This window comes from Drosophila arizonae, chromosome 2 (genome assembly GCF_054131065.1).
Source record: "Drosophila arizonae isolate 15081-1271.41 chromosome 2, UAZ_ARI_1.0, whole genome shotgun sequence".
NCBI classification, from domain to species: Eukaryota; Metazoa; Arthropoda; class Insecta; order Diptera; family Drosophilidae; genus Drosophila; species Drosophila arizonae.
Genome location: NC_142922.1, coordinates 33128888 through 33153458, shown reverse-complemented (window position 1 = coordinate 33153458; position 24571 = coordinate 33128888). Strand labels below are relative to the sequence as shown.

At 39.9% G+C, this 24571-nt stretch overlaps 7 protein-coding genes across 31 annotated transcripts in view; 2 read left to right on the top strand and 5 right to left on the bottom strand.

The window, feature by feature from the left end:
• smash (smallish) overlaps window positions 1-7808 on the bottom strand; it is a 91005-nt gene extending 83197 nt beyond the window's left edge. For 7 of the 19 annotated variants that reach the window (XR_016270638.1, XR_016270639.1, XM_089472082.1 and 4 more), the window contains exons 1-2: window positions 7643-7801; window positions 6749-6904 (exon numbers count right to left, since the gene is read on the bottom strand). The gene's annotated coding sequence lies outside the window, so the exon portion shown is untranslated. The other 12 variants (XM_089472126.1, XM_089472134.1, XM_089472140.1 and 9 more) reach the window with 9 other exon arrangements.
• A 143-nt stretch (window positions 7809-7951) lies between these two features.
• Window positions 7952-10775, bottom strand: spartin. Of its 3 annotated transcripts, XM_089472314.1 has the most exons (4): window positions 10577-10772; window positions 10329-10518; window positions 8426-9891; window positions 7952-8373 (listed from the first exon to the last, which is right to left on the bottom strand). In XM_089472314.1, exons 3-4 carry the CDS (start codon window positions 9877-9879, stop codon window positions 8154-8156), a joined length of 1674 nt encoding a protein of 557 aa, XP_089328440.1. In that variant the 5' UTR covers window positions 9880-9891; window positions 10329-10518; window positions 10577-10772; the 3' UTR covers window positions 7952-8153. The 3 variants fall into 3 exon arrangements, with proteins under 3 accessions (XP_089328440.1, XP_017874937.1, XP_017874936.1); XM_018019448.2 differs by lacking the exon at window positions 10329-10518 and having other exon boundaries at window positions 10577-10775; XM_018019447.2 differs by lacking the exons at window positions 10329-10518; window positions 10577-10772 and adding an exon at window positions 10162-10296.
• Window positions 10776-11839: 1064 nt separating this feature from the next.
• Karybeta3 (karyopherin beta 3) lies at window positions 11840-17851 on the bottom strand. Its single transcript, XM_018019443.2, has 5 exons — window positions 17513-17851; window positions 15765-15914; window positions 14605-15696; window positions 13190-14540; window positions 11840-13122 (listed from the first exon to the last, which is right to left on the bottom strand). Exons 1-5 carry the CDS (start codon window positions 17591-17593, stop codon window positions 12485-12487), a joined length of 3312 nt encoding a protein of 1103 aa, XP_017874932.1. The 5' UTR covers window positions 17594-17851; the 3' UTR covers window positions 11840-12484.
• A 100-nt stretch (window positions 17852-17951) lies between these two features.
• Dlip2 (Dorsal interacting protein 2) lies at window positions 17952-19333 on the top strand. Its single transcript, XM_018000702.2, has 2 exons — window positions 17952-18993; window positions 19057-19333. Exons 1-2 carry the CDS (start codon window positions 18486-18488, stop codon window positions 19326-19328), a joined length of 780 nt encoding a protein of 259 aa, XP_017856191.1. The 5' UTR covers window positions 17952-18485; the 3' UTR covers window positions 19329-19333.
• On the bottom strand, window positions 19324-22156 carry slx1 (structure-specific endonuclease subunit SLX1). Its single transcript, XM_018000699.2, has 2 exons — window positions 22075-22156; window positions 19324-20243 (listed from the first exon to the last, which is right to left on the bottom strand). The coding sequence occupies exons 1-2, from the start codon at window positions 22085-22087 to the stop codon at window positions 19360-19362; spliced, it is 897 nt and encodes a 298-aa protein (XP_017856188.1). The 5' UTR covers window positions 22088-22156; the 3' UTR covers window positions 19324-19359.
• Window positions 20395-22193, bottom strand: MED31 (mediator complex subunit 31). 3 transcript variants are annotated; one of them, XM_089472411.1, is made up of 4 exons: window positions 22075-22099; window positions 21666-21915; window positions 21373-21462; window positions 20395-21084 (listed from the first exon to the last, which is right to left on the bottom strand). In XM_089472411.1, exons 2-4 carry the CDS (start codon window positions 21691-21693, stop codon window positions 20450-20452), a joined length of 753 nt encoding a protein of 250 aa, XP_089328537.1. In that variant the 5' UTR covers window positions 21694-21915; window positions 22075-22099; the 3' UTR covers window positions 20395-20449. The 3 variants fall into 3 exon arrangements, with proteins under 3 accessions (XP_089328537.1, XP_089328553.1, XP_089328546.1); XM_089472427.1 differs by lacking the exon at window positions 21666-21915 and having other exon boundaries at window positions 22075-22193; XM_089472420.1 differs by having other exon boundaries at window positions 21672-22094.
• Window positions 22194-22617: 424 nt separating this feature from the next.
• The window catches only part of InR (Insulin-like receptor), a 48775-nt gene continuing 46821 nt past the window's right edge, over window positions 22618-24571 (top strand). Inside the window, exon 1 of one of the 3 annotated variants that reach the window (XM_089471899.1) lies at window positions 22618-22848. The gene's annotated coding sequence lies outside the window, so the exon portion shown is untranslated. Of the gene's footprint in view, window positions 23325-23393; window positions 23798-24571 lie in introns of those variants that run through there. The other 2 variants (XM_089471895.1, XM_089471906.1) reach the window with 2 other exon arrangements.

Here is a 24571-nt window from a genome sequence, read left to right as displayed (position 1 = left end):
AACTGATTTTCGATAAGGGTTTTTATCGATCAAAAATATCGGGAGTAGTTATCGATTTTTAAAGCAAAACTCAGTATTTACGTGGTATACACGGACATTTTACAACAAAATTGAAGTCACTAGCTCTTGTATCTTCTGAAATCGACACATTCCAACATACTGACAGACGGACAGACGGGCAGGGCTAAATCAACTCAGCTCGTCGCCCTGATCAAGAATATACATATATACTTTGTGGGGTCTGCCACGCCTCCTTCTGCCTGTTACATACATTTCAAAAAAACCATTAGACCCTGATTTCCCATTGAAAATGGGTTCAGGGTATAAAAACAGATCGATCACAATAATTGTAAATTGTAAGCTTCACTTTATGCTTAATTTCTCAATTAACAATTGAAAACTCACTAGAACAAAGCCCCATAAATTAAGACCAAAATGCTTGAAAATTATTGTGTGTCAGATAGGCAAAAAATAAAAATAAAGCACAACTACTAATAATACCAAGATATTTTTATGGTATGTATTATTTATATATTAAACTTTCCATTTTTTCATTTCGTTCATTATTTCGATAGTAGAAATGCCATGCCTGAACACTAAAATCTAAGGTATATAATGTGAAACTTTTACTGATTTATTTTCAGCCCTTTTTTTCCACGCTCTGGCAAGTTGCACTTGCACTATTTGCTCTAATTAACTAAGCAAATAACACTTCAGCAAAGGTAAACATGGAACTAAATTGCTTAAACAAACAAAATGATTCATTATACCCTACCCTATAAGGAAGGGTACGTTGGTTCTTTGTCGGATCGCAAACAGACGACAACTCATATACATGAGATTTTACAATAATTACAACTTTTTTTTTAATTACAATAAAATTCTAAATTCTAAAAAATTCATGCAAGAGCTCACTTTACATTTCATTATCTCTTCTGAGATCGTTGCGTTCACACATACGGGCGGACGGACGGACAGGCAGGCAGACAGACAGGCCTAAATCAGCTCAACGCCTTGTTCAATAATATATATACTTTGTGGGGTCTGCCAAGCCTCCTTTTAACAAAACCATTATACTCTGATTATCCATTGAAAATGGGTTCCGGATATGAAAATAATCATATTGACGTTTAATATTTAAACTCTGAATCACATCGAAGTCCGAAATGGTGAATGTGCAGTAACCAGTTAGTTATATTAGTTTTTAAGGATATATAATATGTTTATGCTACACTACGAAGAGCATCCCCAAGTCGGCACTCTCAATAAGGCATGATATGATACGTCTTGTTAATTTTTACGTTAGGTAAAGAACACATGGAGGGCAATTAGGGCTATGTGCCGCTAAACAAATATGACTGATAATTGCTGATAACATCGGGACGCTATATATATATATATATATATATATATATATATATATATATCGTGGAACTGCAACTGTTGACTTTAATGACACGTTCAAGTGCCGCGACATAGATACTTCAAATCCGCTATACTTACAAAACAGAAATGAAACATTCATTAATCTCAGCTGTGCTAGTTGTGTAAACCAATTCAACAAAGAGATAGGTGTAAGTAGTTCACTACAAATAGTAATAAATCGAACAGAATCTACACAGAAGTTGAAATTGTGTGGGTCAGCTAAATTACCCTATTGCACTTCTGATAAATAGACCGATAATTATTTTATAAAGTCTCTAATATCTCTATTCAATGAATGATCACTTATTAAGTTCATGTATGTAAATCCAATCAAGAGCCTTCATTCCTTTTCTTTAAAGCTAACAAAAACACATACACTCACGCTTAAGCTCTTAGCATGTATTGTTAGCTTTTATTTTTTCTTATTAGAAGAACTAGGCACCACATAAAGGACGCCTCCTGCACTAAATATTATAAATTAATAAAGCATTTGTAAGGCATGCCCTGTACAACTTATCGCATTCAGTTGGCTTGAAACACTGAGCCCAAACCAAAACTGACTGACAGGAACATGCAAGCAATTGATAGGCGACCGCAAATGGCTGTCGGGTTTGGGGATACGATTTGTGGAAGGATATGGAAGTCACATTGCAAGCGAACACATTGCGTGCAAACGGCTTTTGCTAACCTATTTTTAAGGCATATAAGAGATGCTGTACATGCACATTATACACATATACATATACATATACGTATATATGTACATAGGTATACATGTATGCGTATGTACTGAAGTATATATATACATTCTTTATATGTCACAAGCTGTGGACTTTTCCATAACGACGATGCACTCGTTTTATCCTTCGGGATACGAGTCATCCATAATTAACGAATACAACAGCTGTTGCCAACAGGGCGCTGCCTACTGTTACTTTACAGAGCGGTGCAGAGTGTATGGGTAACTGTAAAAGTGTCTATATCTGTATCTGTATCTGTATCTATACTCGTTTATGTCGGTCATTTGTACATAAGCTACATTTTGCAACAGTTTTTCTTGCACATATTACAAGTCATATGTACATGCTTATGTATGTGTGCGTGAGTGAATGTATGGATGTATTTTTTAATTAATTATTGCCCTCTCTTGGGGCTAGGCCAACAGAAAAAACTTCAGATACTTGGTTGGCAAAACGGTTTTTTCGTTTTCCTGTTGTCTGTGGATATGCAAATTACAAATGCTTTTGTGAATTCAATTAGTAGCATAGAAAGGAAATCATTTGGAAAATACGAGTTTCAAACTAAACCTTTTTGTACTCAGAAATGTGGCTATCAAAATAAAAATAATAACTTATTTCTTAATAGTCACTCCTAATCTTGGAATAGAATTTAATTAGTTTGCACAAATAATAAAATTAGACTTTACATTAATAAAAATAAGATTTATTGAGTAAGTGTTTCATTCCTATTTTAAGAGCTTAAGTATACAATTATCAACAAATAAAATAAATAATTAATATTACAAACCATTTACTCTTTGCCCTTCCCCACAACTTATAAATAATTGTTTGCCAAGTGAGATATGGTTATAAAATAAACAATAAAATGCCGAATGAACCGCTCATGTTGCTCGCTTTGCACTAAGCATGGCTACCATGCAGCTTGGCCATAAAACTTAACTTCCCTCCCCTTCCGCCCCTTTTCTTCGACCAGCTGTGACAATTCATAATGAAATTACCAGCCAGACACATGCTTGTACGAGTATATATTATGTAGATATGTATCTATGCATACCCTCTGCTGTTCCTATTACCTACCACTTGCCAGTTGGTGCTACCGGTGCCTACTGTGGCCAAGTGACACTTGTGCAATTATTGTACCGAAGAAAAAAGAAAAAGAAACAAAAGTGTTCGTTTTCAGATGGTGAAAGAATCCGTCCCTTGACAGGTTGTATTAGACTATTCCTATTCTCTTTGCCCAAGCGATAGAGGGTGGCATGGAACGAATTATTTTTTGGGTTGCTACGGGAATATTGTTTTCGAACGCAATTCTGTCAATCAGCGTGTATGATGATCTCAAAAACTGAACATAAGATATATGGTTGTTCATTATAATAATAGTATAGATCTTATCCATTAGTATCCTTTTGCACTATCTATATTATAATTCAATTTAAAACATCGATAAATAGCGATCACAAGATTCCAATATATGAGAACACATTTATACGCTAGGCAAACAATATAAGGCGAATGTCTTTTGTAACAATTTTCAAATTCACTACAGGGCAATAAGTAGTCAGTCAGCACTTAGTAGTCCAATTCGACGTGAGTTTTGTGTACTTTTGCCGTGCTTCCCAGCATGGCCGCCATCCCAACAGGTAACAACGCAATGCCGAGTATTTAATGAAATGCCTTTGTTTCGTCTGCACCGCAGCTCGTTGCCGACGTCTCTGTCGCAGCCGCAGTCGCAGTCGCTTATTAACTTACCTGTTATTCGAGGCATTTTCATTTTTCACACGCACATGCAATCACAAACGAAGACTGACGAAAACTGCGCTGCGGCAGACTGGAAAATGAAAATGCACTTGCTTCAAGTCTCCAAATGCGATCTCGCCCTTGCAGCGACTCAGCTCGACTCCTGGTGCTGTTGTTGTGGTGGTGCTATTATTATTTCCTATGAATGAAAACATGAACGGAAATACCGCAGGGGGCGATTTCTTTTATTTTTACTCCGCTCTTAGCTGGGCCTATAAGCTGGGGTGTGCGAGCGAGATGGCGGCCACTCTCTGTTACCTGACCATGGTCTGGACATTAGAATCGTGTTTTTTTTTTTTTTTTTCTTTTAAAACGCTCACAGTTTTTGACCAGTTTTCTTCATTTCTTTTTACCTGAACCAGCATTTCCCATCTCTGTGAACTCGCTACTGGCGTTTGTTGCACCATCTCATATCTTATATATTTGTTTTATCCATATAATTAAAGTTGCCTGAGCCTATCTCCCTAGGCTTATATTAAAGCCCGATTAGCTGGCATCGAAAAAGTGATTTTATTTTTTAATGAACCGTCGACTATGGAATTGGGTAATTTATTTGTCATTGATTTGTAATAATTGATATCCATGGCTTTTCAATGCATTTGAAAGGGAATGGATAGGCAATTTAAATACGAACTAAGAAACAACAATCGAACTTACTACATGCTCAATTATTCGATAGCAATCGATTTTCAAAAGTGATCCCAACTATGCTATCCGAACACGAATACTTTGAATACAACTTTTAAAACTGAACTATGCAATTTAGAAGCTTTAAAAATATTTTATTCCATTTCAATGGAACTCGCATCATATGTGCTAGCAGTAAATTGGAAGCTGGCAGTGTCGCTAACGAAAATGAAATGTTTCACACTCTAGTTACATATAGAAATGCAGGAACATACAATTAGTATTACCTCAGCCTGCCCATGCATGGGCATGCTTGCTTGAGCTATAGCTATGGCCAAGTCAAAATGCCAATACAAAACAAATGAAAATTGCAGCTTTAGAAATTATGCGGCAAACGAGTTTTCATGCCCGCAGCTGCAACGGTTGCTCGAAAGGAGCTCGGCGTAGAGGTGGTCAGGTAAGCGTAGGGGTAGGAGCTAGAGGCTTCAAAGTTTCACCTAGTAATTGCGACACAATTCAGGGCTCCGTTTCAGCTGTTACTACTGCTCCTACTACAGTGCAATACAAGGGACTATTATTATTATTTTTTTATAATCATTAAGAAGCGACTTCCGCCTCGGCAACGGAACGAAATATGTACATATAAATTGACGCACGGGTCGCGTAAAAAATAAAGATGGGAAAATAAACACAGCCAAACAAAAGACAGGCAACGGCAAAAAACCTATGGCAAATATCACACAGAGAAAGGGATGAATGATCAGCAAGAAAGCAAACAAAAACAAAACAAATAATAAAAAAAATAGTGAATTGATTTACATGTGTGTCGGAAAAATGTTAGGCTGTGGAAAATGCTTTGGATAATTGTGTAATGCGATGGTCCCCAACACCCAAACCCACACACAAATGCACACACATACCAGAAACGTCTCACGACAGCGTTGCCAATTGTTAAAAAGTTACAAAGCAACAGCAACAACTATATAAAAATAATATAAATAACAACAACATAGACAATTGTAAACAGCCTGCTGCAGACGGAACGATCTATTATTGTTGCTGTGGGTGGAACACACACAAAAAAAAAACAACAACCACGATTACTAATTGAGAGTTCGAGTCTAAAACACTAAAAGTACCAACTATCGTAAAATGAAAAGAGAACAATGACAACAACATACAGATATGTATAGAGATATCCGCACATATATACATACATACATTAGATATTGTATTTAGTTAACGGAATCGTGTTTAATTACATGTGGACGTAACCCTAGACTCGATCAACAGCCTTTCTCCCATATATCGACGGCAATAATGGTGATATTGTTGTCGTTGCTGTTGCTGTTGAAAGTTGCCAAATGAAGCGTGAAGCAATAGAGCTTGTAACATTAGATGACTTTTTGCAACAAACAATAATCACAACAACAACAAAAATGCGTCGCCCTGTCGCACAACTAGGCAACAACCCTGTCACAGCTGCATTCCATAGTTCCAATCAAATCAACTTTCCAATGATGGATTTTGTCTGCATTTCTCGATTATAATTTACCCATTTTTTTTTTTTTTTTTTTTTTTTTTAATTTATTTTTCATTTGTTTTTTTTTTGCCAATACCTTATAAGCTTAAAATCACAAAACCTGTTAGCCAGCGTCGATAACCGACGTTGATGATGTTGTTGCAAATGCTCAAGCCATCTAAATGTTACTAGCCACAATTTTCACATGCAAAGTGAAAATGATTTGTAATCGAAAAATGTGATGAAAAAAGCATACACTGTATCTCGACAGTTGTTAAATGTAATATATGTATGTACACATTAAAAAAAATTACATGAAATCAACTAGTACAATATTTTCAACATTTTTTCAATAAGAAAAGGAAAGAAAAAGAAATCGCAATAACAGCTATGCGCGTGAATTCAAGTGAACTTGCGAGCCGATGTAAAGATACAACGGCATACCCGATCGAACAGGAGGAAAGCCTAATTTTAGCTATTCTGTCACTGGGCATTATTATAATTTTCCTCTGCTGCTGCTACAGCTGCGCCAAATAATGCAAATAAATATAACACTAATAAAATTCTATATCACGGCATAAGCTAAGAAACCGTTATGAAGAAGATGAGACTAGGACCACAGTTTCGCAAAACTTACCATGAAAATATCAAAATTCCTCGAGTTTATTTCATTTGATTTGATTTGTTTCTGAAGCAGTTTTCCTTTTCATCCAATTTCGTTATGTGTGAGTATTTCAAAAGCTAAAAATTCAGAATTCTTATACACTCGGTCTCTGTTGTTGTTTTTCGCGGTCTACGTACAAAAAGACGTGTGTTAGAAAACGTACATACACTAGCATATATTCACATATATGTATACACAGACACACAGGCACAGGTAAGCAACAGCAATGAACCCAGTAAGCACACACAAACAAACACGTTTTAGTTGCTATTGCCTCTGCGTATGTGTGTGTGCGCTTAGAACTGTTGTTGTTGTTGACCGTTTATGGCTGTAACTGGCTTGTTGCTGCTTTTTGTGTAAACTAGTATTAGATGTGAGCAGGCCATGTAACTTAAGAAGTGAAACAGCTTGCTGTATATTTGTATAGTTGTATTATTTGTATATATTTGTATTACTATTCACTTCAAATGGGCAGTTTTTATTTCAAAGCGTGTAAAGCGCACACTGAAAATAATGGAGAGCTCCGTAACACAAACACGTTCACACATACACACAAGCGCGTACTAACACGTACGCATTTAACCATATATACATACAAGCTCAAACTCGCAGGCACACACACAAACAGCATACACTCATTATATAAACGCGGCCCGTTAATAAAAATATATGTTTAATAATAATATATCATATTTACATTTATATACATATGTATGTATTTGTAACATAAGGTTTTTATTTTAAAGGCACGTCAAAAATAAGCAACAATTGCCAATGCAATTGTGTGCGTGTGAATGACGAACGCAATAGACAAAATAATAATTAGTTTCCACACACTCACACATTCGTCATGCTTATGTTTCTTACATTCATATTCATATGCGCATACACATTATTAAATTGCCGTTGTGCAGCAACAATATCGAAAATTGGATCACTTTTTATTTTGAAAAAAAAACTTCGTCAACCGCACGACCGATGGTCCCGACCGAACACTTCGACGACTAAACTGAAAATAAAACAGTCATTAACAGCACGCTGTTAACCGATAGTATAACAGTACGAATATAACAGTTTTACGATTGAGAAAAGTCTGTTACACTTCTGTTAGCAGCTCTAGCACTGTTCGACGTTAGCACTGCCGATAGCTGACTGCTATATAACATGAACGCTAAATTAAAAAATCAACTCAGTATTTTTAATTTTTTGAGTACTTTAAGGTTAATAACTAATTCATTGAAAAATATAAACAAAATAATAACTTAACTTGACTAGCGGAGATTACATATTAATATCAACAAATTCGTTGCAAAGAATTAACATATTTTGGACTTAACCAACGGAGATTAATATCAATCATTCATATGGACTATGTCTTTTACTCCTTCAGTGCTCTTAAATCGGGATACAACGCGCCCGCGTTTATGTAATGAGATTCTGAGCGACGCAAATCCACAACGACGGCTTCGCCCGTTTTCTTAACCAACTTCTTGGCCAGACCTTTGGGCGTTATATAGTTAACATTTTGGCTAATGACGAAGGCGTTGCCCACCGTATCGAAAGTCTCGCTGGCCAGATTTCCAGCCGAGCTGCCGTATCTGATAAGGACATTCTTGAGTTTTCAATCTCTAGGTGAAGGCGTAAACTTACTTGTGTTCAATAATTTTAACGGAATTCTCGCTCAAGCTGTTGCCCAAGATCTTGGCCGACTTTTCAAAGCCGTCGAACACTGTGGTAAAGCCTTCCACAGCGCCCGCTGCAATGGTCATGGCGCCTTCCATTGTGCTGTCCGCATTGCTGCTATCGTAGCCGAAGCCCTTTTGCAAGAGCTTCGAGCCTTGGGTCTGGACATGCGGCGCTAGGTATCCGCCGACTGCAACAGCAGCTGTGCCCACCTTCCCGGCGATCCAGCCCGTCAGACCAGCAGCTGCCTGCGTCACCTTCTGTGCCACCTCCACGCCGGTCTGTACCGAGCTGGGCACTTGAGTGGCCTCATCGGCTGCCGCTGGCTTCATTTTAGACATGAGATATGGCGTAGCCCTTAACATATATCCGCCCGTCTTCTCGGCTCCCTTCACCAGATTGCGCGCTATGAAATCCGCTGCGCAGACAATGTGCTTGGACACCTGCTCGGGGGCAGTAGACGCAGCACGTTGGCTGCGCGGCGACGGCAACTGCTCCACAGTGTCCGCCAGCACGGCCTCAAGTAGGTCTAAGAAGAACTGCTGCAAGTCCGCCATCTGCTCCTCCTCAGACTCTCCGGCACTGGTGCTCAGCGGACGCTGTGGCTTAACCAGCATTAAGCCAAATGCATTTCCTGCCTGCTCGATTTCCATATCCGGCAATATGAAGGCGCCGTACTCCGTGCAATAGCAATTGGTTACGTTGGGAATCAGCGGATACAGCCAGACGGGCGTGCCCGCCTCTTTATTATCGGCCTCCCGCGGCATGTCGCACTGTATGAAATAGCTGCCATTCAAATGTGCCCATTTGCCAACCACGGAGCACATGATTAGCGACATTTTCGAGCTGCCAGTTAGCGTGATCACTTGACCGCTGGACTCGATCCTGTAGAGTTTGACTTGTGCTTGAAACAGCTCATCCAGTTGCGCTTGAGAGTCGTGGCTGCCTAACAGCTCACGTAATCCGGTCGCCAGCTCCTTGTAAGTCCTCGGCTTTCCGCACGGATTAAGTCTGTCATAGAAGATGCTCGGGTTCTCAGCGAGCAGAGGTCGCTTGCTCGTGGATGCTCCATCAAACTGCTCGTGTTCTTGAGCCTCTGCAGCGGTGTCATCAATGGGAAGCTGACTGCTTTTCAAAACATTTAATCGATAGCTCAGATCCATCTTAGCGCTCTTTAGCTTCTGTATAATCGCACAAGCATCGTTCCACTGCTGCTGCACTGCATCTATGTTATCTGGCAGCCCGACAGGTATGGCAAATGTCTCCTCAATCACCAGCAGCGCCTGCTCATAGGCAGCGACAGCCTCCTCCCCTGACTCCATTTTATCGTGGCACAGAGCGATGTCCACCTGAGTCATGGCTGCTTTATAGGAGAGCTTAATTCTCTCGTAAGCTTCCAAGAATTCCTTGTCCGTTGACATGGCGCAGAGAGCCTGCAAGAATGTTTACTATTCATTAAGTTATCGATATTCGGTATTAACCACTAGTGATGAAATTATCGTCTATCTGCTGTGATCTCCCGTTATAAAGTTTACTTTTGTTACAAAGTTTATGTCATAAACGAGCAGCAAAGATTTGCAACAGTTTTAGACATATCTACAATATGCATTGTAAGGTGTTATACATTCCGGAATTTTAGTTTAGGCCAATTGACTGTTTTTTTAAATAATAAATACATATACATATGTATGGCAAAAACAAACTTTTTTGTAGAATTCAACTGCCATGATAAATGCTCTGCAGCAGATAGACTAAGACTAAACTAACAGAACGAAATCGAAATCTGTGACGCATTGGCAAACACCGAAAGCTGCCAAGTCTATTACGTCCCCAAATTGCATTTTCCTGAAATTGCTGATATGATGCGTACCGTTCGCACTTGTTGCGCCCAAATTACTTGTTCCTGTTGTTACTTGGCGAGAGCTTTCCAATGAGTAAGAGAGAGCAGGGATAGACTGGGGTAGGCATAGACAGACTATTTGGCGTCGCGTTTTTTGTTTTTGTTTTTTTTTTTTTTTCGTTTAAAACTTTGCACTTTGGTGTTGTCAACAAGGCGAAAGCTAAAAATATACCAACACGTATTTTGTATTTTGAATGTACAATTCTGTTATTGCCTACCTTATCTGTGTGCTTTGCCATTGCGCACAGATTCAGCTGCTGCTCTAATTAATCATATCCTATAGTATACGTATGGGAAATTCGATAATATGCGACGAATGCTCCTTTCAGTGTGCACGTTTCTGTTTCTTTGTCTGTTTTGATTTTGTGTCGCTGTTCATATGGACTGCAACAGTTGCTACACGTTCCAACATTTTTTCCACCAATCTGTCATACGCATATGTCTCGCAGTCTGTCGCTACGTAGTACATTTGTTGTGCTGATAATCAGTGTTGCCATTTTAGCTTCTTTTCGGTCAGATCTGGCTTATTTTTAGGTGCGATTGCGGAAGAAATTTGGCAAATCTGGCCTATTTATGAATCGAATCAGGTAATACATATTTTGTTTAATATCTGATATTAGTTACCAATCAATAGACAAACTTACAAGCTGGCAACTATTAAAGGCTAACATCACAAGTTTTGCAATACTTTCATCTCTAAAATATAGTGGTTAGTCAGATTTGCTGTTGCGCTTCGCATACATTCGTTACCTTGGTGGAATGCCGAAGTTGAAGGGTCTTTAGCCAAGTCAATTTAATAAAATATTGAATAAGAAATAGGATGAACATTGATACGTTAAACTCAATATCAACAATAAGGTAAAGGTCTAAAGAATTACAGCCTCATTAAAACAGAAAATAATATTTTTAAAAATTTACATCCGAATTGAGCCGAGATAACAGATGTTTTGATTACAGAGTTTTTCTAAACTGCCTCAAATCTATCGCAACCAAGGAATATTTAAATTATGAGACCGAAGAGTCTGTAGACTATCTATTGGCAGATTTATCATCAATGTAAACATTTAAAATGTATAATGTTAAAATTTCTATTATTTTGGTTTGGGTTTTTAATGTACGTGTACCTATGTATTACAACATAAAAAAAAAAAAAAAAAAAAAAAAACAATTCTAAAATATAACCTTATTTTTCAGCTAATTGTTTCTGGGATTTAGCTTATTTTTGCTTATATTTTGTCCTGATTCAGCTATTTTTTCTCGGGAAAAAACGGCAACACTGCTCATAATGGATGCAAATAACTAACGGAACATGAAATTGAATTGTAGAGTCACTCAAAAACTATTTTAAACATTCATTTCAAAATAAGATAGTTTTTCTATATATTTAGCTTTTTATACCAGATTTATTATTATTTTTACAATACCTGGACTCCCCTCTTTTTTTTCATTTTCCCATATGCTGCACATTAAAATTCAATTACTTCTGTTTCGATTTGTTTTATTAATTTAAAATACACATTTTTAAATGTTACATTTTAGAATTTTCGTTCATTTCGTTCATTTTCGGACGACTGTCGAATCTTTCGGGACACTACTTGGAGACTGGCGACTGGCGTTCATTTGTTCTTGAATTTGCTGTAACATATGAAAACGTTTTCACAATTTATAACGAAAATAATCTACTGGAATTTGATGAACAATTCGCGATTCAACATATCAAATTCTCATGAGACGAAGACTTCTACTTTATTTTTTTGCTTGGGTTTCCTTCCAAAGGCGCTCTCTTGCGGGAGCGGGAGACGAGTTTCAATTGAAATCACAATATGTATACATATATATGTATATATATATATGCAAAAGTAATGTATATAATAATATATAATTTTGTATAACATTTGGAAATTTTCTCGCACAATTGATCGAGAAATAACGAAAAAAATGTTTTCCGCTTTTCGATAACACTTTGAATTTTTGAGTTTAAGTATATGTTTATAAATCCTACAGTTTTTGTTTCGTTTTTCTTTCTTTATACATATATTTCTATATATATATATGCATTTGTTTAATCAATGCAATGAGCTGATCTGGAGCTTCATAAAATTGGAGTCCTTTCTCCACTCACTCACTTAGGTAGATGGAGCACTTGCCAACTCCCGATAGGCATCCTGCAACGCCTGTTGCTGCTCGGGACTCAAGGTGCTGGCACAGGCCTGCATGACGTCCGGGTTGGACTCGATTTGCTTGACAATGGTTAGCATGCGGGTACCTGGGGTGCTCTTTGCTTCCAGCACATTTCTGCAAAAGGAGTCTGCGATGATGGAGACGATGCGTGGCAGATTGCAATTGTTCGCGCCCAAAATGGCTGGATGATTTGCCTCGATCAGATCGCAGAGGTAGCCGTAGATGTGGACAGCCTCCTCGGGGTCTTCCGAAATTGGCAGCCACGAGAACCAGACGGCAATAAGCTCATCCAAATTGCTCAATGCTGATTTGTTGTATTTAAGTATTTTGGCGAATGCCGAGATGGCATTCTCCGTCGCATTTATATTCTCAATTTCGCGTGACCGCGGATCATTGATCACCTGCACCAGCAGTGGAATAATCTGTGCACATGTGTGGGCAAACTGATCGCCTCCAAACTGACCCAAAACGCCGCATCCATAGGCAGCTGCTTGACGTACATCCGGCGACTTATCCAGCACATATTTTAGCAAGGCAGGCGTAAAGATTTGCTGGTACGGCGTGCAAGCGGGGCCACAGAATTCTAGACGGAATATAGAATTAGCGGTCAGTCAAAAGCATGCATAAATAGAAAAAATTTATGATAGTACCAATTAAATCATCGAATACGCAAATGCCCCATTGGCGATCGGCGAACGGACGATTGGGATCCAGGAGCTTGACAAAGTGCGGTGCCACCTGGTCAAAGGCGGGCAGAAATTGCGCCTTGTTGGTTAGGAAGAGAGCGTGTATGATGTCCACCACCTTCGACAGGATATAGATGTCTGTATCATCCTGTTCGGCCAGCTCCTCCTCAACGCCATCGTCGTAATCCTCTTCGTTGCGAGCAGCCAAGCGCTTATCCGCACGCTCAAAGTGCTCGAGCACATACTTGTTGATTATCTCGAGCACCTGCTTCATGGCCTCCTCATTGAGACAGTTAGGACCGAGAGTTTCGATGCACTTGGCCAGTGAGTTGAGCAGCTCGGATTGAACGTCCGGCTCTGGTTCGGTGTTGATCACCTTAATCAATTCCGGGCAAATGTAAAGCCACATACCCTCCAAGTAGTTGGGGCCCTTTATTTTAGCACAATCGAGCAAATAAGGCAACGACTCAGCAGCAGCTGAGCGCACACCATCGTGGAAATAGAACTTGAGCAGAGGTAGCATTAGACGAAGCACTTCCTCGGCGTAGTCGGCAAAGCCCTCTTTCAATTCGCGCGCATAGCAAACGAGCATCTCGCAGGCCGAAGCCTTATCCTCCATTCCAGCAGTGCGTATGGCAAAGTTTTGCTGCTCCCCCAGTGTAATAAAGGACCATTCTACATCGCCTTCAATGTCCTCCACCTCATCGTTGTCCAGCAAGGCCACCTCCGGCTTCATGCCCGCAGTACGCATCACTGGACCCATAACAAGGGGCAGGTACTGCTCAAACTGCTTGCCCAGTATCTTGCACATGCGTGCCCAGGCGGTTATTAGATAAGACGTCTGCGGATCGTCGTCGGGCAAGTCGCCCTCGGTATGGGTCTTCAATAGCATGTCCATGACTTCGCCGGCATCTGCAATGAATTTCTCACGACCTACTGCAAGTCCGATGAGACTCACGCACTCAATGGTCTTGCCGCGCAGCATGCGCAGATCCTCGGAGTTAGCATTCTGGATGATGAACTTGAGACAGGGCATCAGTCGATCGTAGTAAGCGACAAATTCGTGCTCACACGTATCTGCCACAGACGCGATGGTGGTGACCACCTGCTCCAGCACGAGTTTATTGCCCTTTTCGACGAGCTCCTTGAACTTTGAGTTGAGAATGTTCTCCAGCTTTGCCATTATTGCGTCCAGATAGCGTGTCAATATATTCTTGGGACAATCCTCACTGAAATTGACCAAAGCGGCTCCAGCGTGAGCTTGCACGCGTGGATTTTGCTCGTCTTCAAGCAACAGCAGCAAGCCAGGCACCACCTTATCAGAGGCAAATTGCGATTAGCTGAGATACATATCACTTACAGTTAGAGTACTAGCTCACCTGCTCGTGGAATTTCTTCTCGAAGGTGGGCGCGAAATCCGTGGACATTTGCCCTATGGCATTGCAAGCAGCGTAACGTACGCGTGGATGGGGATCGCGTAGATAGTTCAGCACGCCAGACATAACCTGATCCAGTATGGTCTCCATTTGCTTGTGGCAGCCTTCACCAATAGCCGATATGGCCATCAGAGCAGCGAAACGATGTTTCCAGTCAGCGTGATTCAGCATTCCGGGTAAAGCGTTCATAACGTGGGGCAAAACCATTTTGCCACCCAAGCCGCATGCCAATCGATCCAGCGAGGACTCCGCAATGACATTATTATCGCTGTGATCATCCTCATTGACGACATCGGCCGTTGCCCACTCCTCGTCCTCATCCAGATCCGTCATCATTTGCAGCACCAGCGGGATGAGTGCAACAATATATTTCTCTGCACGCTTGCGCACCATTGCAGGTGCGTTCTCAGCCAGGGATACCATCACCTCCAGCACCAAATGACGCCAGCTGTCCTCGAAGTCCTGCGAGCTAAACACCTTCATACACATCTCAAAGATGTACTCCAACTGCGGTCGCAGATACTTTGGACAATTCTCGGTCATGTCAATGAGCAGCTTGAGCAAACTCTGGTCGTCCTGTGCCTCAATCGTTTCTCCCGTTATGACAATCATGCGCGGTAGCAAGTCAGCGAAGTGCTTATATATGGTCACCTCCTTCTCCTTGTCATGGTAGAGTATGAAGGCACCAATGGCTCGGACGGCCTGAACACGCACCTCGGCGTCGGTGTTCTCCATGCTCTTGGCCAGCATCTGTTTGATCAGATCGATGTATTGCGTCTCCTGATTGCCAAAGATCGAGGGCACACTGCTGAAAATGCGCAATGCTGATTCCTGCAGCTGCGGTGTTGGCGAATTGGCGCATTGGAACAGAAATTGGAGAATGTCCGGCCACTGATTGTTGCCATCCTCGTCGATCAAATTGCGTGCCACCTCGGCAACCACCTCGCAAATTTTACGGCGCAATTGTGGCGTCACATCCTGTTGCACGGCCATCAGAATCTGTTGCAGCAGCTGATTTTGTGAGTCTACTGGCAGCTGCAAGGGATTTTATTATGAGTATCGCAAGACATTCCATACTGATATATTGATATTTATTCAATTACCTCCTTGTAGAACTCCATAAAATCGGATGTGAACAGGCGACGCAGCAATACGGCGGCCATTTGACGAGCTTCCTCCGATTGTTGGCCATTGTGAATGTTGCCCAGCAGATGTGTTACCTTTAACTCACGCGACAAATTGTTATACGCATCCTAGACGACATATATCAAAAATATTCAAAAATCACATAATTAGCTGTTGAACTAAATAATTGAGCATATTTAGTTATTTGCGTTAAGATTAATAATAATATATGTGATATATAATAATAATAATAAAAAAAAACATAATTAAAAGTAAAAATATTTGTATTAAATATAATAAAAGTATTTGAGATCATATCCATTTACCGCTAAAATTCGACGTCGCTAGTAGTTTTAACCTCTGTCTTTACTATAGATCAATTAATGCAGTAACATCAGCTTTACAGAGCAACATAAAATTGCTTAAATTTATACCCTGAACCCATTTAAAATGGAAAATGAGGATATAATGGTTTTGTTAAAATGTATGTAACAAGCAGAAGCAGGCGTGGCAGACCCCACAAAAAATATATTATTGATCAGGGCGACGAGCCCAGTCGATTTAGCCATGTCCGTCTGTCTGTCCGTCCATCCAACTGTCCGTATGTATGAACACGTCGATCTCAGAGAATAGAAGCGCTTGAGACTTGCAATATTTTTAAATGCCCATATATATAGTACGGATATGAAGTTTATCTCCATTGATAACTGTCGAGCTGTCTCGATTAGAGCTTCCTTACTTGCATCCGACAGATGGACTGTTAGCCAATTCCTTAAGATAAATTATTGTTTGAAGTGTACAATTTGAAATTTCATAATATACATAGGTAAATATGCTTATATTTTTTACTTGGGGTTTTCCTTACTTTAAACAATCAAAGCTATAACAAATGTATACGAAGGATATTTGGATTTAACAATAAATTATTGAAAACAAAATGAATCAAACAATTGCGCGATTTATAATTATAATATAGATATTGACATTCAATGATATTCCGCAGCTGGTACGAAAATGTATCCTTGCTTGTGCAGTGTTTCCTTGCATGTACATACATATGTATGTGTGTTTGCCATCGACAACTGCAGCACTCAGTGCTGAGTAGCGTGTGGCGTGGGCGGCGCCAAGGTCAACAGCTGTAATGCGTATAGACTGTAGACTGGCTCTATCAGCAAGTGTTTAATTGAAACAACAACAAATACAAATAAATCAGATTGTGTTACCATCATGCCATGCGTCATCTTTAGCAATAATAAACTGTTTTGCACCTGCGCTTTGTTTCCGTTTTGCTTGCGTGTTTGTGTGCGAATTCATTTTAAGGCGCTGGCAGCCCAAAAAAAAATGTCAAAAATATACACATTATATATTATGGCTTCGTACGAATTGTACAAATTGTCTTTTCGCTTCGCACATGCACACATACACACAGTCATACATACATACAGACATACACACACACCATGCCACACAGCAACAGCCGCACAAATAAGAACGGCGTGTGAATGGCGTAGCTAAAAGAGAGAGCAAAAACACGTTTTGTGCGCTTTTGAAATAGAATGCACGATGGCGATGATTTCGGAAAATCTTACTACATCCTAAATTTAGTATATGAAATTGAAAAATAATGCAATAAAATAAATATTAGTCATTATACTATGTGCAGTTCACGTTTTGATATTGCGCAGTTGTCCGACAGAAATTTGCATCTGGCGATTGGTAGACTTACCTCGGCTTGTTTCCGGACTTCATTGTCCATGGACAGCAAAGAGTTGAGAAGCTGTTGGAACTGTGCCTGGTCTGCAGCCATTTCGATTTGTAGTTTTCACTCGATTTGACACGATTCAGAAAACAGCAAATTTTCACAATCCACACGCGACGAAGCCGCTTAGAAAAGAGCAGAACAATAGAAAAGACAATGCCGGGTTGCCAAAGTCACAATTTGATTCTATGAATGTTGTTGCTAACAATGAAATTAGCCTGTTAGACTCGTCACATAGGTTGTCTCCTATGAAAAATCTAATTCCAACTTGTGAGAAGTTTTTAATGAGTTTATTAAGTGTATTTAGCAATCATTCAAGGCAATATGTTTAAAGCTGTGTCAACACTGGCGAAAAACGCTTGCTCAGGCGATGCTATCGATAGTTATTTTGCCGCGTAAAAGTAGTAGCCGCAAAAACATAGAATATTACATTTTTTCTTAGACAAGCAGCTAAAATTAAATTAACTCGGAGTATAGTATAAGCTTTTTGACGTGTTCTGCTTTTTGTAATGTTTAATGTAATGTTTTAAAATAATCTCACGTGTCAAACAAGTTATCGATGTCGACAGACACAACAACTCTATTCGGTACTGCAAAAATGTGTACAATCTCCATGATTTGGATTGCCACTAACCATGCCATGGCTTAGCCTAAAATTAACTAACAACGTAAATTAGAGCTATAATTTACTTTTATTGATAAACTAAATTAGTTTGTTGTATTTGTATCCAAAAACAAAACAGTTATTATATCAGAATAAGTTGGAGTTCAATGTAATTGTACAGATTTCAATAAAATCAGTGTTGTTAATCGATCCAAAATGAAGATTGTTTTGTATACAAAAAGAGCCAAGAGGAAAAACAAGCAGTATCTGAAATTGAACAGCAATTATTTAAATTGAACTCAATAAAAAGTAAAACAAAAAAATACTGTCTTTAAAATGAGCACTCGCCTCTGTGCCTATAAAGACTGCCACAATTTCTATCATCGCCAGGACAGCAGTGGCTGCAGCGAGGTGACGCTCTTCGCATTCCCCAAGGATCCAAAGCGCGCCGAACAATGGCGTATACTTGGCCAAGTGCATCCCAAAATTGGACCCATGCAACTATATATGTGTTCCAAACATTTCGATGCCAAATATTTGTCATTGACTAGGAATCGTCGCATTTTGCTGGGTGAAGCACTGCCTTTCCCATACGAAGATCCCAATAAAACGGATACAAAGGAAATGGCTGCGACATCTTCAACTGAACAGCAGAGCTACTACATCAACTCGACGGGCAACAAAATTCAGTTGGCTGAAGACAATCCCAAGGACATTTCATCCTCCTCTCAGCAAAGTTTCTACATAAATATGGACGACGATGATTTAAGCATTGATAAAGTTATCATGGTGGAGTCCACGACGACGCAAGTCGTCGACCCACAAGCTGATATGTTTGAGAAGAGTAAGGCTTGCAGTGCAGTTGTACTAGTACTTATGCATAACTAATGTCATTCTCTAAATGCAGTCGAGGTCAACATCATCCCGTCTACTCAAAAGCGCCCTCGCCTTACGACGCCACGGGAGGAGGAGGACAACGAGAAAGCGCCGCTGCCCACTGATGAAGAACTGATAGACACATCGGAGGTGTCCATCTTCAAGTTTAAGGGCGAGCAGTACGTGCAAATGTCGCGGGAATACTACCTGCAGGAGAAACGCCAATTGATGGAACAGCTGAACAGCTACAAGAGCACGTTGGCCAGCATTAGGAAACAATTGATGTCATTAAAGGAACTATGAAACGATGCAAATGTTATTTATTTCTTTAAGTTTAATCACTCAGCTCACAGATGTGCTCCACATCGCTGTCCATAACGGGACAGTCGCTTAACTCATCTCTATCTTCTTCCTCACTCTCATCCTCCCTCTGAATCTGTACGCCCTGCTCGAACCTCTTCCGCTCGAGCAACTCGGCCCAGATTAAGGGCGTCTCACACAAAGGACAGTTGCCTACGATGGGTAAATACTGACCAGGCTGGGCGTCCAGCAAGTAGCTGGCCAGGCACAGCATGTGGCAGCTCAAGCAACAGCTGGCATTCAGACAACCGAAGCGGGTGCGCTCCGGGTTCTCTATGCGCTGCATGCATAGATGACACTCGGACGACCAGGAAGCTGTAGCCGCAGCGGCAGCTGCAGTTCGCTTCACAGCCAAGGCCCGCTGCGACGCCGTTATGGCCACCTTGCCGCTTACGATTCGCATGTGTCGTGGCACGGGCAACTGGAACTCTCGCTCGTAGTCTGTCTCCAGCCAGCGCACGGTGAGTGGCAGGCGATGCCAGGGACCTACTCCTAGCATTCGATTCACTATGCGGAAATTGTAATCGAAATGTGTCTCGCGTGGCAGCTTGCGCCTTAGGTCGTCAAAGATCTTAAGTCGCGTCGACAACGTTGGCTGCTGCCACGCCCACTCGAACTGCAGTGCGACGATCTTGTTCGGGAATCCATGCACAATCATCACCATTTGCCAGGGTCCTTTCTTGCTGGTCTTCTTGGCGCCGCCAAAGCTCGAGCCGCGATTATGCTGCCTAATGCGTCGCTTCGGGTTGACCGTGAAGCCCACATAGCATTTGCCGCGATGCCTCACGTCCACACTCTGACTGCACAGCAAATAGACGCCATAGAAGTGGCCCTTCTGGGCCAGAGCTTCCCTGTCGCCTGCAAGTGTCAAACGTAGAATTAGCAATGGAATTTGAGTGCGACTAGGCTAAAGAGAGCGACAGGAATAACGCGCCAAATGGAATGGATTATGTTAATTAGTTTGTTGTCTGTTTGTCCCTTAGACCCCTACGCTTCATGAGGCTAACAATTCTTTCCTATGTCTAATTTATTGTATTTATTTATTTCTCGTTTATAGCCGTTAGCTAATTTAACTCTAATTTCATTGCTCCGCTGCTAGCTAGTCCATTGATTTGTTGTTGCTGTTGCTGTTGCTGCTGCTGCTGCTGTTGCTGCTGCTGGTGCTGTTGTTGCTGTTGCTGTTGAGGCAGCTGATGTGTCGCAGACAACACCTGAGTTTGCGTGGGCGCTGGCTCCCTTGCCGTCAGCGGCTGCTGCTGTGACTGCGAGGCAGAGCTGCTGCCGTTCTGCAACGTCGCCTGCTGCAGCGGATTGGCGACCTCAGCGGCGGCAACAGACGCCGCTTCACTTGGCGCCAAGATGCCGCCATTGGTCTGTGGCTGCTGTTGCTGCTGCTGCAGTTGCTGTTGCTGTTGTGTGGCTGCAGCAACTGCTGCCGCGTTCTCCTGCACCGAGTTGATCAGCTTGATGCGCTTGCGCGTGTAATGCTGCCACTGCAGTATGGCCTGGTCGTCGATAAACTTGCAACATTGATTGTTGACGATCTCGCGACGAAAATGTTCGTATTGCAGAAGATCGAGAAAGTATAGGCACATCGGATACATCAGATACTTGGCATATTCGGGCTCCTTCCAGTACTGTAGGTACTTGAGGTAGTTGATAAAGCAGGGATCCTTAAAGTAGCCACGCTGTGCGAGAACTGCAAATAGAATGGAATATGCTCAGAATACAAATCTATGGATATACATATATAAGAGTTAGTTTAGTTTCCCAATAGTATTAATCATGTGCTCCATGTCATTTCTTATTGCTTCAACTTATATCAATAATATGCTTCGCTTTATTTTTTTACCCACAGATCAAGAACAGATCATATACTCATTAAAATTATCTAACTTAGGTAAAAACTACTATTTTATGCTATTCTAATAGCATTTATATTTTCTATTCTTGCTTATATAATATATATGTGCTCTCATTGACTTACAGTTGAGATAATTAGGATTGGACAAGCACTGCACGAATTCCAGCTCGATTTGCCAGCGACGTTTTTGTTGATCCTCCGATTCTATGGCCGCTAAACAGTTATACAAAATCAATTATTAACAGTAATCGTCTGTATACTGTAGAATACTGTAAGTGTTTAGTTATTGTCTTATGGTTTGCGTTATTTTGTATTAAAGCGAAAGGAAAAGCGTATGAGGAGGAATATAGAATAAATAAAAAAGTGAATTGCAAATGTGTTGGTATTTTAATGTTTTCTTTGTTGGCTTTACTTACTCTTACCCTTTCCGTACATTTTGGCCATTTTTTTAGCGGTTGTGGAAAGGGTTTCGTTGTTTTTGCGTTTTTTCAGTTTGCTTATGCTAGTTCTTCGGGTGTTGTGGTTCGTTGTTGTTTTGAAACGTTTGTGTTATTTATTTCTCGTGTGCTTCAAAAATTGTACATTAAACAAAAAATAAACTACACATACAAATGTACATAGATTCGTTTGTGTTTGTGTGTGTGCGTGAGGTAGGCTAAAAAGGATCTATAACAAAGCGCATACAAAACAGAATGAAATTGAACAGCACTTATAAACTCAAATCGATCATAAAATTCTCTGTCGCTCCCTTATTATGTTGGGTAGTAATATTCGTTTTGTGGTAAGCAAATTAACTAAAATTAATTGTTATTTTCAACTACAAACCGTAAGTGTTCATGACAGCGTGACCGAATCTGAAAAACGAAAAAATACTGATTTTTAACAAATAAATATACCAAAAACGTGTCCAATGGGTGCAAGAAAGAATAGTTGATGAGAAGTACACCCTGTTGTCGCATAATATTTCTCAATTTATTTTCATTTGCATTATTCATTGAGAAACTAAGCCGAATATTAAATTTATAAATATTAATTACAAAAATAAATATTAACACCCCAAATTTTGGCGCGAAAAATTGTTTGCTGTCAAATTTAAATTCATTGGTTTAGTATGTATGCTATATGAAAATTTCTTTTAGTTGGTTTAGGTCAAAAACGATACTCAAATAATATTTTTCAACGGTTAAAAATATAAAAATCGTATAAATATATATATTTTTAAATGTTCATGTTAATATTTACTCTTTCGTTTAAAACGCTATGTTTCTCTTTTGGCAATTTAGGTACTCAGAATGTTGTTAAATCTTATTCTCTCTTGCCATCACTCTCCCTCACTCGCTCGCTCACTCTCTGTGTTTAATCAATTTCGTTATACCATTCATTCGTATTCTGGCATTTGGAGCATACGGATGTCGTGGTCGGTTCCGTGAACGCTCGTTGTTTGTTTCGGCAAGTAATATCGTTTTACAAAATAGCTCAATAAATATAAAATATATACATATACATACATACATATGTGTGCATTGCTTAAGATTATCAAGAAATCATAATAATAAAGAAAATCAAAAGAGAAGTCAGCTACAAAAGCAAATAAGAAATGTGAGTAGATTTCAAGAAATCACAAATGCGTGTGCCGACACACATGTATATCAATTTATTACATACAAACGTACATGCTTGTGCGTCCGTGCGTGCGTGAAGGTGTGTGTGTATGCGAGAGGTGCAAAATGAAATTCACAAACGGTAAAATAAATGAATAAAATTGTGTACACAAAGTGAGCTGTGAAATTGCGGCGCAAAAACAAAGCCCGCGAATTAATCGAAGAGGAAGTGTAAAAAAAAGAAGAAAATTTATTAATTCATACCTACATCTAGGAAAGTGCGTCGTTTTTTTTATATCGATAGAAAAATAAAAATACATTAGAAGTGAGCCTCATTTGTCTTACAGGCAAATATACCTGCAAATGTTTTCATATATATGCATTATATTGCATGCATGTGTTTGCTTATGTGTTCGTGTGCGTGTGCAAAGTGCAACATAAACAAACGAACATGTTTTTCAAGAATGCAAAAAGGTAAATACATGATATTTCTGTCTGTGTATACACACAAACCGACTCGAAAAATTACTACGCAGCAGAAATTTATGCGATATTGTTGTTGTTGTTGTTGTTTCATATCTATCATATCTTCTGTTTCGTCTTTGTCGCCGCCGCTACCGCCAACGTCCTCTCGATTTGTGAATGAGGAACGCAGCGGCGTTCTCTAGTGTGCGTGTGATTGAATGTGTGTTTGTGAGCAGAGTAGCAAAACAAAAACCTCGCTTCGACTGTTCTCTCTCATGTTTTCAACACTGTTCTATTATGCTCTCAATGCGCACTCTTGTTCGCTCAGTTGTTTGTGAGTGTTAGTACAGTAGAAAAAGCAAAAGTGTAAAGAACCGCAATAACAATAACAGCAGCAGCAGCAAAAACAAATATAAATTCGAATATGTCAACATAAAGAACAATTGCACAGAAAATAATACTGTAATAAAGTAAAATCGTATGTAAGTAGTAGTAGTAAGATTTTTAGTACTAGTTGTATCAGCAGTACTAGTACTAGTTGTATCAGCAGCATTAGTAGTAGTGGGAGAGAGTCGGCTGAGGTATTTGCTAATTAAAACGCGTAACAGTAATTGGCATACCACTGTGTACTCGTTCGCATATCATTGCTGTGCGCTTAGCCATATCATTTGTATTTGTTTTTTCTCTCTTTTTTCTTATTCAATCACGTGTGTGTGCGTGTGTGTGTGTACATATGTATGACTGTATATTAAAAACACCATCAAAATGCCGTTGTATTAATCATAATATATTTTTGATGGCGGCTGCGTAGGAATGTTGCCGAAAAATTGAACATGCGTATTTTCTCGTCGAGCTTCTCTGTATTTGTTTGTCTGTATGTATTGCTTTTTTGTGTTTGTGCGTTCGCTTTCTGTGTAATTTATTTATTTTTAAATCAAGTTTGCCATTGTATGTGTGTGAGTGAGTGACAAAAATAAGTTGCCGCAAAAACAAAATTGCTGAAAAACAACAGAGACAGCCAAGTTTTGTGTACAGCGAAACCGGAAATTGTTTATGCGACGTTGGCAGCGACGTCAACGCCGAGCCGATCGGTAGTTTTTCATGACGTACGTATGGCGGTCTCACTAATACACCCATGTACATACATATATCAAATACATATAAGGTGGCAAAACTTTTGGAAATTTTTTGGCGCATAATTTGGCCACACTAATTAGCAGTACGAAGAGGAACAATAACAACAGCAACAAAAAAAG

Bases quoted from the DNA above. Each gene is read 5' to 3' on its own strand.
- spartin (XM_018019447.2), bottom strand. From the start codon at position 10,185: ATGGCAGTTGAATTCTACAAAAAA. The intron at 9,892-10,161 runs GTTTGTTTTTGC...ACATTCTTGCAG, and splicing joins CAGTTGAATTCTACAAAAAA to GCTCTCTGCGCCATGTCAAC. The intron at 8,374-8,425 runs GTAAGTTTACGC...TGTCCTTATCAG, and splicing joins GTTAAAATTATTGAACACAA to ATACGGCAGCTCGGCTGGAA.
- Karybeta3 (XM_018019443.2), bottom strand. From the start codon at position 17,593: ATGGCTGCAGACCAGGCACAGTTCCAACAGCTTCTCAACTCTTTGCTG. The intron at 15,697-15,764 runs GTAATTGAATAA...AATCCCTTGCAG, and splicing joins TTATGGAGTTCTACAAGGAG to CTGCCAGTAGACTCACAAAA. The intron at 13,123-13,189 runs GTACTATCATAA...TATTCCGTCTAG, and splicing joins CGTATTCGATGATTTAATTG to AATTCTGTGGCCCCGCTTGC.
- Dlip2 (XM_018000702.2), top strand. From the start codon at position 18,486: ATGAGCACTCGCCTCTGTGCCTATAAAGACTGCCACAATTTCTATCAT. The intron at 18,994-19,056 runs GTAAGGCTTGCA...CTCTAAATGCAG, and splicing joins AGCTGATATGTTTGAGAAGA to TCGAGGTCAACATCATCCCG.
- MED31 (XM_089472411.1), bottom strand. From the start codon at position 21,693: ATGGCCAAAATGTACGGAAAGGGTAAGA. The intron at 21,463-21,665 runs GTAAGTAAAGCC...ATAACTGTTTAG, and splicing joins AATGTACGGAAAGGGTAAGA to CGGCCATAGAATCGGAGGAT. The intron at 21,085-21,372 runs GTAAGTCAATGA...TTCTATTTGCAG, and splicing joins CAATCCTAATTATCTCAACT to TTCTCGCACAGCGTGGCTAC.